Genomic DNA, 14965 nt, shown 5'->3' on the forward strand with positions numbered 1-14965 from the left:
CAGCTACCTGGCAGACTGAGGTGGCAGGATCACTTGAGCTTGGGAGGTCAAGGCTGAAGTGAGCTGTGTTCACGCCACTATACTCCATCCTGGGTGACAGAGCAAGATCCTGTCTTGAAGAAAAAAATTGAAACCTGGGTTCAGATTTTAACTTCATCAATTAATAGCTGCATGACCCAAGCAAAATATTTTATGTTTTTAGCCTCATTTCTTTATACCATGAAGATAATACTCATAGTGCTTTTTTCCTTAGTATCAGGCTGATTAAATGCAATGATACCGTAGGTTAAGCTCTTTAGATAGGATCTGGCATAAGAAAGCTCTTAATAAATATCAGCTATTATTATTAGCAGTGAACTTGAAACATAATAGACTCTCAGAAATGTTGGTTTCCCCCACTTTTATCTGTTTATTCACTCTTTTTGTTGTCATTGATAGTTTTATTCTATTAGGTCATTCTATTCAGGGACTGATCCAGATTTCGAGGGGCCTAAAGCTCATATAATTTATAAGGTTTTTTTAAAAGAGAAAGCATACAATACTATGAATAAAAATTAGGTATAGGGGGACTTGCTGGCATGATGGCTGAATAGGAACAGCTCCGGTCTGTAGCTCCCAGCAAGACCGACACAGAAGGCAGGTGATTTCTGCATTTCCGACTGAGGCACCCTGTTCATCTCACTGGGACTGGTTGGAGAGTGGGTGCAGCCTATGGAGGGCAAACCAAAGCAGGGTGGGGCATCACTTCACCTGGAATGTGCAAAGGGTTGGGGGATTTCCCTCCCCTAGCCAAGGGAAGCCGTGAGAGACTGTACCGGGAGGAATGGTACCCAGATATATGCTTTTTCCATGGTCTTTGCAACTGGCAGACCAGGAGATTCCCTCCAGTGTCTATGCCACCAGGGCCATGGGTTTAAGCAAAAAACTAAGTGGCTATTTGGGCAAACACCGAGCTAGCTGCAGGAGTTCTTTTTTTTTTTTTTCCATACCCCAGTGTACCTGGAATGCTAGTGAGACAGAACCGTTCACTCCCCTGGAAAGGGGGCTGAAGCCAGGGAGCCAAGTGGTCTGGCTTGGTGGGTCCCACCCCCATGGAGCCCAGCAAGCTAAGATCCACTGGCTTGGAATTCTCATACCAGCACAGCAGTCTGAGGTCAACCTGGGATGCTTGAGCTTGGTGGGGGGAGGGGAGTCCACCAATGCTGAGGCTTGAGTAGGCGATTTTCCCCTCACAGTGTAAACAAAGCTGCCGGGAAGTTCGAACTGGGCAGAGCCCACCACAGTTCAGTAAGGCTGCTGTGGCCAGACTGCCTCTCTAGATTCCTTCTCTCTGGGCAGGGCATCTCTGAAAAAAGAAAGGTAGCACCCCCAGTCAGGGACTTATAGATAAAACTCCCATCTCCCTGGGACAGAGCACCTGGGGGAAGGGGCGGCTGTGGGCGCAGCTTCAGCAGATGTAAACATCCCTGCCTGATGGCTCCGAAGAGAGCAGCGGATCTCCCAGCACAGCGTTCAAGATCTGCTAAGGGTCAGACTGTCTCCTCAAGTGGGTTGCTGACCCCTGTATACCCTGACTGGGAGACACCTCCCAGTAGGGGCTGACAGTTACCTCATACAGGAGAGCTCTGGCTAGCATCAGGCAGGTGCCCCTCTGGGATGAAGCTTCCAGAGGAGGGAACAGGCAGCAATCTTTGCTATTCTGCAGCCTCTGCCAGTGATACCTAGGCAAACAGGGTCTGGAGTGGACCTCCAGCAAACTCCAGCAGACCTACAGCAGAGGGGCCTGACTGTTAGAAGGAAAACTAACAAAAAGAAACAAATAGTATCAACATCAATAAAAAGGACTTCCACTCAGAGACCACATCCAAAGGTTACCAACATCAAAGACCAAAGGTAGATAATTCCATGAAGATGAGGAGAAAGCAGCGCAAAAAGGCTGAAAACTCCAAAAACTATAACACCTCTTCCCCTTCAAAGGATTACAACTTTTCGCCAGCAAAGGAACAAAACTGGATGGAGAATGAGTTTGATGAATTGACAGAAGTAGGCTTCAGAAGGTGGGTAATAGCAAACTCCTCCGAGCTAAAGGAACATGTCCTAACCCAACTCAAGGAAGCTAAGAACCTTGAAAAAAGGTTAGACGAATTGCTAACTAGAATAACCAGTTTAGAGAAGAACATAAATGACCTGATGGAGCTGAAGAACACAGCATGAGAACTTCATGAAGCATACACAAGTATCAATAGCTGAATTGATCAAGCAGAAGAAAGGATATCAGAGATTGAAGATCAACGCAATGAAATAAAGCAAGACATCAAGATTAGAGAAAAAAGAGTGAAAAGAAATGAAAAAAGCCACCAAAAAATATGGGACTATGTGAAAAGACCAAATCTATGTTTGATAGGGTGAGTCACCTAAAAGAGACGGGGAGAGTGTTTTCCAACTTAGTTTCATTCTTCAGGATATTATCCAGGAGAACTTCCCTAACCTAGAAAGGCAGGACACATTCAAATTCAGGAAATACAGAGAACACCACAAAGACAGTCCTCAAGAAGAACAACCCCAAGACACATAATCATCAGATTCACCAAGGTTGAAATGAAGGAAAAAATGTTAAGGGCAGCCAGAGAGAAATATCGGGTTACCCACAAAGGGAAGCGACTAACAGCGAATCTCTTGGCAGAAACCCTACAAGCCAGAAGAGAGTAGGGGGGTGGGGGGGGCAATATTCAACGTTCTTAAAGAGAATTTTCAACCCAGAATTTCATATGCAGCCAAACTAAGCTTCATAAGTGAAGGAGAAATAAAGTCCTTTACAGACAAGCAAATGCTGAGAGATTTTGTCCCCACCAGGCCTGCCTTACAAGAGCTCCTGAGGGAAGCACTCAACATGGAAAGGAACAACCAGTACCAGCCAATTGAAAAACATACCAAATTGTAAAGACCATCGATGCTATGAAGAAACGGCATCAACTAACGGGCAAAATAACCAGCTAGCATCATAATGACAGGATCAAATTCACATATAACAATATTAATCTTAAATGTAAATGGGCTAAATGCCCCAATTAAAAGACACAGACTGGTCTGTGTGCTGTATTCAGGAGACCCATCTCATGTGCAAAGACACACATAGGCTCAAAATAAAGAAATGGAGGAATATTTACCAAGCAAATGGGAAGCAAAAAAAGCAGGGGTTGCAATCCTAGTATCTGATAAAACAGACTTTAAAACAATAAAAATGGAAAGAGACAAAGAAGGGCATTACATAATGGGAAAGGGATCAATTCAACAATAAGAGCTAACTATCCTAAATATATATGCATCAAATACAGGAGCACCCAGATTCATAAAGCAAGTTCTTAGAGACGTAAGAAGAGACTTAGACTCCCACACAATAACAGTGGGAGACTTTAACACTCCACTGTCAATATTAGATCAATGAGACAGAAAGTTAACAAGGATATCCAGGACTTGAACTCACCTCTGGACCAAGCAGACCTAATAGACATCTACAGAACTCTCCACCCCAAATCAACAGAACATACATTCTTCTCAGCACCACATTGCACTTATTCTAAAACTGAACACATAATTGGAAGTAAAACACTCCTCGGCAAGTGAAAAAAAATGGAAATCATAACAAACAGTCTCTCAGACCACAGTGTGATCAAATTAGAACTCAGGATTAAGAAACTCACTCAAAATGGCACAACTACATGGGAACTGAACAACCTGCTCCTGAATGACTACTGGGTAAATAATGAAATGAAGACAGAAATAAGTAAGCTCTTTGAAACCAATGAGAACAAAGACAGAAACTCTGGGACACATCTAAAGCAGCGTGTAGAGAGAAATTTACAGCACTAAATGTCCACAAGTGAAAGCAGGAAAGTTCTAAAATTGACACCCTAACATCACAATTAAAAGAACTAGACAAGCAAGACCAAACAAATTCAAAAGCTAGCAGAAGACAAGAAATAACTAAGATCAGAGCAGAACCGAAGGAGACAGAGACACGAAAAACCCTTCAAAATAGCAACGAATCCAGGAGCTGGTTTTTTGAAAAGATCAACAAAATAGATAGACCGCTAGCAAGACTAATGAAGAAAAGAGAGGAGAATCAAATAAATGCAATAAAAAATGATGAAGGGGATATCACCACTGATCCCACAGAAATACAAACTACCATCAAAGAATACTATAAACACCTCTATGCAAAGAAACCAGAAAATCTAGAAGAAAAGAACAAATTCCTAGACACATACACCCTCCCAAGACTAAACCAGGAAGAAGTCAAATCCCGGAACAGACCAATAACAACTGAAATTGAAATTGAGGCAGTAATTAATAGCCTACAAACACCACAAAAAAGTCCAAGGCCAGACGGATTCACAGCCGAATTCCACCAGAGTTACCAAGAGGAGCTGGTACCATTCCTTCTGAAATTGTTCCTAACAATAGAAAAGGAGGGAATCCTAACTCATTTTATGAGGCCAGCATCATCCTGATACCAAAACCTGGCAGACACACAACAAAAAAAGAAAATTTCAGGCCAGTATCCCTGATGAAGATTGATGCAAAAATCCTCGATAAAATACTGGCAAACCGAATCCAGCAGTACATCAAAAAGCTTATCCACCAAGATTAAGTCAGCTTCACCCCTGGGATGCAAGGTTAGTTCAACATACCCAAATTAATAAACATAATCCATCACATAAGCAGAACCAATGACAAAAACCACATGATTATCTCAATAGATGCAGAAAAGGCCTGCCTTCGACAATACTCAACAGCCCTTCATGCTAAAAACTCTCAATAAACTAGGCATTGATGGAATGAACCTCAAAATAAGAGCTATTTATGACAAACCAACAGCCAATATCATACTGAATGGGCAAAAACTGGAAGCATTCCCTTTGAAAACCAGCACAAGACAAGGATGCCCTCTCTCACACTCCTATTCAACATAGTATTGGAAGTTCTGGCCAGGGCAATTGGCAAGGGGAAGAAATAAAGGGTATTCAATTAGGAAAAGAGGAAGTCAAATTGTCTCTGTTTGCAGATGACATGATTGTATATTTAGAAAACCCCATCATCTCAGTCCAAAATCTCCTTAAGCTGATAAGCAAAGTCTCAGGATACAAAAATCAATGTGCAAAAATCATAAGCATTCCTCTACACCAATAGCAGACAAACAGAGCCAAATCATGAGTGAACTCGCATTCACAACTGCTAAGAGAATAAAATACCTAGGAATAAAACTTACAAGGGATGTGAAGGACCTCTTCAAGAACTGCAAACCACTGCTCAAGGAAATAAGAGAGGACACAAACAAATGGGAAAACGTTCCATGCTCATGGATAGGAAGAATCAAAATTGTGAAAATGGCCATACTGGCCAAAGTAATTTATAGATTCAGTGCTATCCCCATCAAGCTACCACTGAGTTTCTTCACAGAATTGGAAAAAACTACTTTAAATTTCATATGGAACCAAAAAAGAGCCCACATAGCCAAGACAATCTAAGCTAAAAGAAAGCTGGAGGCAGCACTCTACCTGACTTCAAAATGCTACAAGGTTATAATAACCAAAACAGCATGGTACTGGTACCAAAACAGATATATAGACCAATGGAACAGAACAGAGGCCTCAGAAATAATGCCACACATCTACAACCATCTGGTCTTTGACAAACCTGACAAAAACAAGCAATGGGGAAAGGATTCCCTATTTAACAAATGGTGTTGGGAAAACTGGCTAGCCATATGCAGAAAGCTGAAACTGGACCCTTTCCTTACACCTTATACAAAAATTAACTCCAGATAGATTAAAGACTTGCCTGTAAGACCTAAAACCATAAAAGCCCTAGAAGAAAACCTAGGCAATACCACTCAGGACATAGGCATGGACAAAGACTTCATGACTAAAACACCAAAAGCAATGGCAACAAAAGCCAAAATTGACAAATGGGATCTAATTAAACTAATGAGCTACTTCACGCAAAAGAAGCTATCATCAGAGTGAATAGGCGACCTACAGAATGGGAGAAAATTTTTGCAATCTATCCATCTGACAAAGGGCTAATATCCAGAATCTATAAAGAACTTAAATTTACAAGAAAACAACAACAACAATCCTTTCAAAAAGTGAGCAAATAATATGAACAGACGCTTCTCAAAAGAAGACATTTATGCAGTCAACAAACATATGACAAAAATCTCATCATCACTGGTCATTAGAGAAATGCAAGTCAAAACCACAATGAGATAACATCTCACATCAGTTAGAATGGCGATCATTAAAAAGTCAGGAAACAACAGATGCTGGAGAAGAAGTGGAGAAATAGGAACACTTTTACACTGTTGGTGGGAGTGTAAATTAGTTCAACCATTGTGGAAGACAGTGTGGCGATTCATCAAGGACCTGGAACTAGAAATACCATTTGACCCAGCAATCTCATTACTGGGTATATACCCAAAGGATTATAAATCATTCTTCTATAAAGACACACGCACATGTATGTTTATTGCTGCACTGTTCACAATAGCAAAGACTTGGAACCAACCCAAATGTCCATCAATGATAGACCGGATAAAGAAAATGTGGCACATATACACCATGGAATACTATGCAGCCATAAACAATGATGAGTTCATGTCCTTTGCAGGGACATGGATGAAGCTGGAAACCATCATTCTCAGCAAACTAACACAAGAACAGAAAACCAAACACCACATTTTCTCACTCATAAGTGGGAGTTGAACAATGAGAACAAATGGACATGGGCGGGGAGGGGGGTCATCACACACTGGGGCCTGTCATGGGGTGGGGAGCTGGGGGAGGGGTAGCATTAGGGAAATTCCCAATGTAGATGATGGGCCAATGGGTACAGCAAACCACCATGGCATGTGTGCACCTATGTAACAAACCTGCACGTTCTGCACGTGTACCCCAGAACGTAAAGTATATATATGTATATGTGTGTGTGTGTGTGTGTGTGTGTAAATAAAGGTTTGGGCAGGGTTATAGGAATCTAGAGGAAACTACAGAATCACGTTCACTGGATGCATGAAAAATGTAGTGCCATCCAACTGTTCTGTCACAGTAGTTACGAGCATACACGAACTTTGGAGTCAGACTGATAAGGGATCCAATACTAGCTTTATCAGTTTCTGTGGGTGTGATCTTTGGTAATTAAAAAAAAAGTGATCTGCATTTCAGTTTTCTCATCTGTAAAATTAAAGATGATACTATCTCTGAAGGTTTTTGAGAGAACTAAATGAGAAAATGTAACTCAAATGGTAACATCTGACACAGTGCAAAAACAATATTAAATCTAGTTATCATCCCTTGTTTTATTCCTAGTAGAGATATTATAATGTGGGCCACAGAAACTTATTTTTGAGGATGTTTGGCTGTAATAAAAAACCCCAAATAAAAGAAAATAATAACAAAATCACATACTTTGCAGCAACATGGCTGCAGCTGGAGGCCATTATCCTAGGCAAATTAATGCAGAAACAGAAAACCAAATAATATACTTCTCACTTATAAGTGGGAACTAAACATTGGATACTCATGGACATGAAGATGGCAAAAATAGACACTGGGACTACTAGAAGGGGGAAAGGTTGAAAATCTAACTATTCGGTACTATTCTCACTACCTGGGTGAAGGGATCAATCGCACCCTAAACCCCACCATCACTATACATACTCATGTAACAAACCTGCACATGTATGCTCTGAATCTAAAATAAAAGTTAAAATTATTTTATTTAAAATAAGATATAAAAGTTCATATTTAGAATTAGAATTTACAACAAATTACACATATATAAAATATGGTAGGTATTACAAATAGTGCAAGTCAGGAAATCTTTTAATTCTAATTATTTGCTTACATGCCTCTATTAACTTTTTTGGGCTGCATTTTCTTTGGTTGCTTCATTCTGTCACAAGTCTTACATTTTCAATAAAGAGAATAGAAAAATAATCAAGTCTTTCCTCTAGAATGATAGAGCAAAATTCATTTTTGAAATTGATGGTTTCGCAGTTTCTTTCAACTTCAGTTTATTATTTGTAATCCTGTACATGGAGCTCCAGCTGCAGCTTCTTGATGAGATGGCACTACTTTCAAGGGCAGACTTTCAAATGTTTGCAGCCCCTTGATCTCAGTCTTCATATTCTTTGGAAGCTGCAATTTCTAGGTTGGCTAGGTCCTAGCTGCCACTGTGTACTGTCCCACCATGGCTACTAGTCCTAGAGGGATTAAGGGGATGGGAGGTGGTGGTGAAATGCCATGAAGTCTAGCATTGACTTCTGAGCAGGAAGCAGGGAAAAAATCTCATTTGTGCCTTTCTCCTTGGAGTCAAAGTCTGGATACTTCAAGAGGTCCCCTGGGACAAGGTTGTCACTTGGGCTGCATGGATGTGGAAGGTAGGACTGGCAGCCTCTCAACTCCACCTATGGATCTAAGACCACCACGAGGGCAGAGAGGGTGACCTCAGTCTGAGGTTGATGATTCTTTCCCATGTAGAGTTTATTTAGCAAATAAAAATGTAGGTTGCATTCGTTATTTGGGACCTACTAAAGTGAAAATGTTATTCATTGTTTATCTGAAATTCAAACTTAATTGAGCATCCTGTATTTTATTTGGCAACCTTATCACTGTAGCCCTACATGACAGCTTTGAAAAGCGTCCATGCAAGGAAGGGGCCCTGAAGCTTAAGTTTCATTAGCATGGTAAATCTGTCCTGATTCCACTGTAAAGCTTAACCTCAGTTACTGTTAACCAAGGTTAACAATAAAATGTTCACCAAAAAAATGCTGAATCTAAAGTACCAGATTTGACTAGAGGCTAAAAAAGATTTTGTTTTCTTTTTACTTTCCCCCTTAAAGCTCATTTTGTTCAATTTGGCCCATTAATTTAATATGTTGATATTTTTAAGTCTTAATTCTGTAATACATCACATTAACTATGTGAACTACTTCTAGCATCATTTGATTCTTAAATCTGATATGCAGGTGATAAACCAGTCCTTTTAATATCAGAAAGACACAGGCAAATTACCTTGGCTGATGGGTATTGAAAGAACTATTATTCTAGGTCCTGTTGCTTTTAAAACAGCAGGCCCAATAAGAGATCCCCAAACTACAGAATTTAAGTTTGTTCTTTATTCTAGCATTTATTCTTTCCAACAACAATATTTGCTTGGGATGATTTGCAAGGATTTAATATGGGGGGACCATGAGGGAAAAATTTTTGGGTAAGCCATCTCAAAGGCAGTTTTTCTGCCTCCCTAAAGTTGGGCACATTAGTATTTGCTTTGATCATGCATTGTTACTTTGGCCAATCAGTTGTGGCTAGAGCAGGAGTGTAGGATTTACTCAATACGTATAGCACTGAATCATAGCAACATAGGTAGTAAAGAATCAGCTTGGGTTACTGTCTCTCAAAAGTAGACAGATGCTCAAAGATTTGTGACTTTCCCCTGAAGTCTGAAGAGAATAACAAGCTGTTCATTTTTGTCAAAATTATAGAGAAATATTGATGAGGTTGAGGCCAAGAAGACAGAACTATAGCCTGTCACTAGGCAAGTCTGCACTCTTTAGATGGAGACAACATCATTCAATCATTCAAAGCTAATTGTTCTACCACCTAGTTCATTTTTCCCCATCGTGTACATGATGCTATGATGAAGCACTTGACCAATAATTAACTGAAATAGGGTTTATGCTATGCCTTCTTCATACACCAGTTCAGCCACACTGTCAAAAACCAAGCAGTGAAGTTAGTCTGTAATGGCCTGTTACTGACAAAGCCATTCTAAATTTAGTCATCACTCCTTCCTCTTCTAAGTGTTCATGGACCCTTAAAAAAAAAATAATCTCTTCTAGGATTTTTGTCAAGCTCTCTGATCTGCAGTTCAATAAATCTACCTTCTTTCCCTTCTAAAAATTGGAGCAACATTTTCCATCCTTCAGTCTCCTGGAACCTCTCCTGTTTTCCATGGTTTCCCAGTAATTACCCACAGTGGTTCAGTAATTATAGACATACGTTCTTTCTGTTCCCCAAGATGTAGTTTAGCTAGGCCAAAAGATTTGAAATCATCAGAGCAGCTAGGATCCCTCTCATGAGCCCTCCTGCTTCTTCAGTTTCAGATTCCTATTACTCATTCCTCACTTTTCCTGGGTCTACGACTTGGCAGAGATCGAAATTGTGGGATTCTTAACAGTTGCCAAACTTCATGTTTAGTTATGGGTCTTCAGAAGGACCTACTAATTGTCAGATGCAGAGTCAAAGTCTCATTCTGAGACTTCACTGATAAACATATTTTATATTCTTAGAGGTTTCTTAGAATTGTGATGGGTCACTCCTGGGACCACCATAACACCAGAAACAGAAAGACCATAGAAGTTCATTATTGCCCACGCATTATTGCTTAATATATTTATTTAACTATTAACTAAAAGCTTAAAAAGGCTGTTGCCCTTTTTATAACGAGAAGGACCTGGATTTTTTGTGGGTCTGTGCTTGTTTCATTTGGTTTTTAATTCTCTCTCACTTAAATAAGGACATTATAATGGTTTAAATGGTTGAATACCTCACTTCACAGCCAAGTAATAGTAGAAGAAACATAAGACCACAGCCTAAGTAGAATGAGAAATGTAAGTCTTTGGATTATTCATTGCAATATAAAAGTGAGAAAAAGGGTATCTAGTTCCAATATTTAAACAAACACAATCACCAAGACTTTGATGCTGTTTTTCCATTAACATTGCTGACATCAGACCCCGAGCAGAGTTTCCATAAAGAAATTTAATTTAAAATGTCCAGGACACAATATTGTTTCAGAAAATTACTCTTTCAACCCCCAAGTCTAGAGCAGTGTCTGGCATGTAGTAGTCACAGAACAATGTTGAGTTGAAATTACAAGCCACATAAAGAATGTGAGTTAAATCTTGGATCCTTAAAACCATAATTGTTTCACAGGCAGCAAGGGCTCAGGGAAAAAGAAAAGGTTTTAGAACAAAACATGCATTGTGAGAACTGTTACTCCAGCAAATGAAAACACATCCCAATAACAATAATACTTCAGTTTCTGTGGGCATTTGAAGAGGCACAATAAAGAGCCAGCTTTTTTTCTTGCCTGTGTTCTTAAAAACACTGGAAGAGGAACAAAAATTTCTGGCAGATGGTGATTAAAATATCAGCTTCATTGCTGTTGGAAGGGGCTTAGATTTTGGTAAGGCTAGACCTGCAAATACAGATCCCTAGAATTAGGGACTTACTTTAATCCTTGCTTCTTTCCAGTGGAGTCCATATGTTACACATGACTACAGAAGAGTCACAAGTCACAGCAGTCCAGACAAACGCTCTGCTTCCCACGTGGAGGCTTGCTCTGTAACCCGGGAGAAGACCAGATGCAGACGTGAACTTTCGCGTCGCCACTCTTAAAAGGAAGGGGAAGAGAGGAGCTAGTTATGACTGCCCTCTTCTTTGTTTTAAATTCATCAAATAGGTGAATTCACTCCACCTGAGTGTTTGCGTGTTAAAGGTGGAACAAGAAACTGGTGCTTAGAAAAACCGGAGAAGTGGAGCATTGATTCTACTTAAGGGTCTTTTAACACATCTTGGCTTAAAATATGTTTACATATTCATCTTCTTCCCAAACTCAGGATGGCAAGCAGAGTACATATTTTCCCTATTTTTACAGTTAAGAAATGGAGATGCAGAAAAAATGTGTCATAGTCACTTGAAACTCATTGTGTCAATGTGAATCTGTAATCTGACCACCCCCACCTCCAACACCCAGCTGGTTGTTCTCTCGATAGATAGTGAAGTGTGATCCTTGATGATTATTCTTAGGCTGTAATCCTTTCACCCAGCATTATTTCAACAGCATCTATCTGTCTGTCTGTCTATCTATCTATCTATCTATCTATCTATCTATCTATCTATCTATCATCTATCTATATCTATCATCTGTCTATCTGTCATCTCTGTGTGTGTCTGTCATTCGTCTGTCTGTTCATCCATCCATTCATCTAAGAAACAAGGGGTGCAGGGAGGGAATTTGTAGTGAGAGGCTTCTGACAGAACTGGCCTTAGTCCCAGCCTAAGTAACCTAAATAAGTTTTTTATCCCCTTAGCTGGGCGTCAGTGGTGTCATTTTGTGGTGGGAAGTGAAAGAAGACTTTCTAAATCAATGAACAAATCAGAAACCTATCCCTCAATTAATTGTCACAAAGAAATCTCACCCATCACAACCAAATAGCATAATTTAAATTTTTTAATGGAAGTATGAAATAAATACAGAAAAGCGTATATATCATAAGTGTACAGCTCAGTTAATTTTCAAAAATTGAACATGTGTAGCCAACACTAGATCGAAAAACAGAACATTACCAATTCTTCTGATCTATATTATTCTCTTCTGGTCACCCTCACCCAAGGGTAAGTTTATCTGAATTTCTAAGATAATACATTAATTTTGCCTGCATTGTACTTTTTATGAATGGAGTAACACAGTATGTACTCTGGTGTCCAGCTTCTTTTGCTTAACATTATTTTTTTGAGGAGCATCCATATTATTGTGTATATTTGCAGATCATTTACTCTCATTAGTGTGTTGTACTGCAGTGTGTAACTAAACCACAGTGTAGTTATCCATTCTACTTTTGATAGCCTGTGAGAAGTTGACAGTTTAGAGCTATTATAAATAGTAGTGATGTGAACATTCTTGTTCATATCTCTGGTGCACATATATCTATGTACTTCTGTTGGCTCTATGCCTACAGTGGTATTGCTGGGTCAGAGGGTATGTATTTGTTTGGCTTTTGTGGATGTTAGCAGTTTTCCAAAGTGTTTACTAGTTTATACACCCACCAGCAGTGTACAAGAATTCCAGTTGCTTTACATTCTCACAAGCCTAGTCCCCCACAAAAATGCACACGAACTAAACCCTGCAATCTGTGAATATGATACCTTGCATGGCAAAAGCAACTTGCAGAGCCACGGTGGAGATCCACTAGTAATTTTGTTGCTCTCTGAGGATCTCCTCAGTTTTTCACTGTTGAACTCTGAACAACCATCCACATTTTAAGTGTGAAGGGTACGGAAGAAATTATTTGAACAACTGCAGAGGGGAGACATCAGAGGGAGTTCAGTTCCAGATAGTGGAAATCATGCTGAAGTGTGTATAGTGTGTATGGAACAAATGATTCCATTTAAGGTTAAAAAAACAAACCTTAAAATACTCTCAAAACATCAGTAGTTTAATTAAGTTCATTACATCTGATGTGATTAGCAGTAAGATTCATAAACTATCAGTTTCTCCTACATCAGTCATGTTTTTGACTGTCCACAATTATCTAAAACTTATTTTACAAACCTTATGGCAGAAAGTCAGATGTGTCTGTTGAAGTAGAGTGACTTTAAGACAGTATATCTTTACATTATATGGGAGGCTAACAAAACAGTAAAATCTGTTATGATACAGAGCTGAGTCATGTCAAAGATAATCATATTTTAGAATTTGATGTCAGTGAGATTAGCTAGCACACTAAAGTTCTTTGTTTAATTTGCTAGGCCATAAATTCAGTTTTCTTATAGTCATATAGATGAGATTTAAACACATTACTGAGTAAACAAAGTAGTTTTAGAGATTTGCTTATGGTTGTATTTTAAAGTTGACACTATTCTTTTAGGAGGCTGATATTTCTAATTTTATATTGTCCTTTTTGATAAATTGGCTTCTCTCTCTCTGCATATGTTCTAGTTTTTTCTTTGTAGTATCTCTATTTTTTATTATTTCATCTTACTAATACCTCCTCATGTCTTTTGAAATTCATCATCTTTTCCTCCTTCTCTCGAGGACATACAGAAGTACAATACATAAATACATATACATGTATATGTGTGGATGAGTGGATAGACAGATGTATGTCTGGGGCCCATGCTAGACCAATCAACTGTGGAGAAAATGGGGGTCAAAGCAAGCTAAGCATGGCCACTTGTAACTTTCCCTTAAGAAAAGCAACTTTCCTTAGAAAGGATTGTGTCTGTGGCAGGTAGCATGACCAATGTTCTTAACACATTCTTTGGCTTCATTTTAATCTCTTTTCCTGAGTTGTTCCTTAAATTACTGTTGCTTTCACACCCAACTCCCTTCTCTCATTCACGCTTAAAAATTTCCCAGGTGATCTTATTTATTCAGTGGCTTTTACAGCACTTGCTTTATCTCCAGCCCAAATGACTTTCAGGTACTCCAGGTTCTGGCTATCACACAGGCACTAAACTCAAAACATTTCAAAATAAATCCGTTATTTTATATATCCAGGCTGCAAATGCTTTTCTTCCTGTATATCTTATGTCAGAACCATAAATGCATATAAATACTCATTTTCTTTATATATAATATTGGACATAATATAAGACACATATAGTAATTTTTTACTGTGTTTTCTCACTATAATGAAAATCTCCCTTACTTTAACATAAGTAGAATTCATTCATAAGGATATTTTAAAGTAAGACAATACACAGAAGTATATAGGGATAAGCAAGTCTTCCTCTCATTTCTGACCTCCGTATTCTAGTCCTCTTCCTCACAGGCATCGACTCTTCTCAACGTCAGCTACATCCTTGCAGGGATATCCTTTGTATAAATATATATGCATGTGTATTTTTCTTAAAATTTATATTCTGCTGTGGATACAGTTCTTTCCTTGTTTTTCCACTAACAATATAACTTGAATACTTACTATAAAAATAAAATAAATGTTTTTAGTAAGAAATGTTAATAGTAAGAAATGTTTATAGTAAGAATTTACATAAGGAAAACTTCTTATAGTTTCTGGTTTGGGTTCTTAAAACTAACTATACTGTAATCCTGTTAGATTACATCCTTTCAAGGAGGAAATGCTTAAAGTTACTGTTGATGATTTGTAATTTGTTTT

At 38.9% G+C, this 14965-nt stretch overlaps 1 protein-coding gene across 1 annotated transcript in view; it reads right to left on the minus strand.

The window, feature by feature from the left end:
• Positions 1-11460, minus strand: part of IGSF10 (immunoglobulin superfamily member 10) — a 100896-nt gene extending 89436 nt beyond the window's left edge. Inside the window, exon 1 of the mRNA XM_063662344.1 lies at positions 11297-11460. Coding sequence (XP_063518414.1) covers positions 11297-11328 — 32 coding nt within the window. The 5' untranslated portion in view covers positions 11329-11460. The remainder of the gene's footprint in view (positions 1-11296) is intronic.
• Between the last annotated feature and the right edge of the window lie 3505 nt (positions 11461-14965).

This window comes from Pongo pygmaeus, chromosome 2 (genome assembly GCF_028885625.2).
Source record: "Pongo pygmaeus isolate AG05252 chromosome 2, NHGRI_mPonPyg2-v2.0_pri, whole genome shotgun sequence".
NCBI classification, from domain to species: Eukaryota; Metazoa; Chordata; class Mammalia; order Primates; family Hominidae; genus Pongo; species Pongo pygmaeus.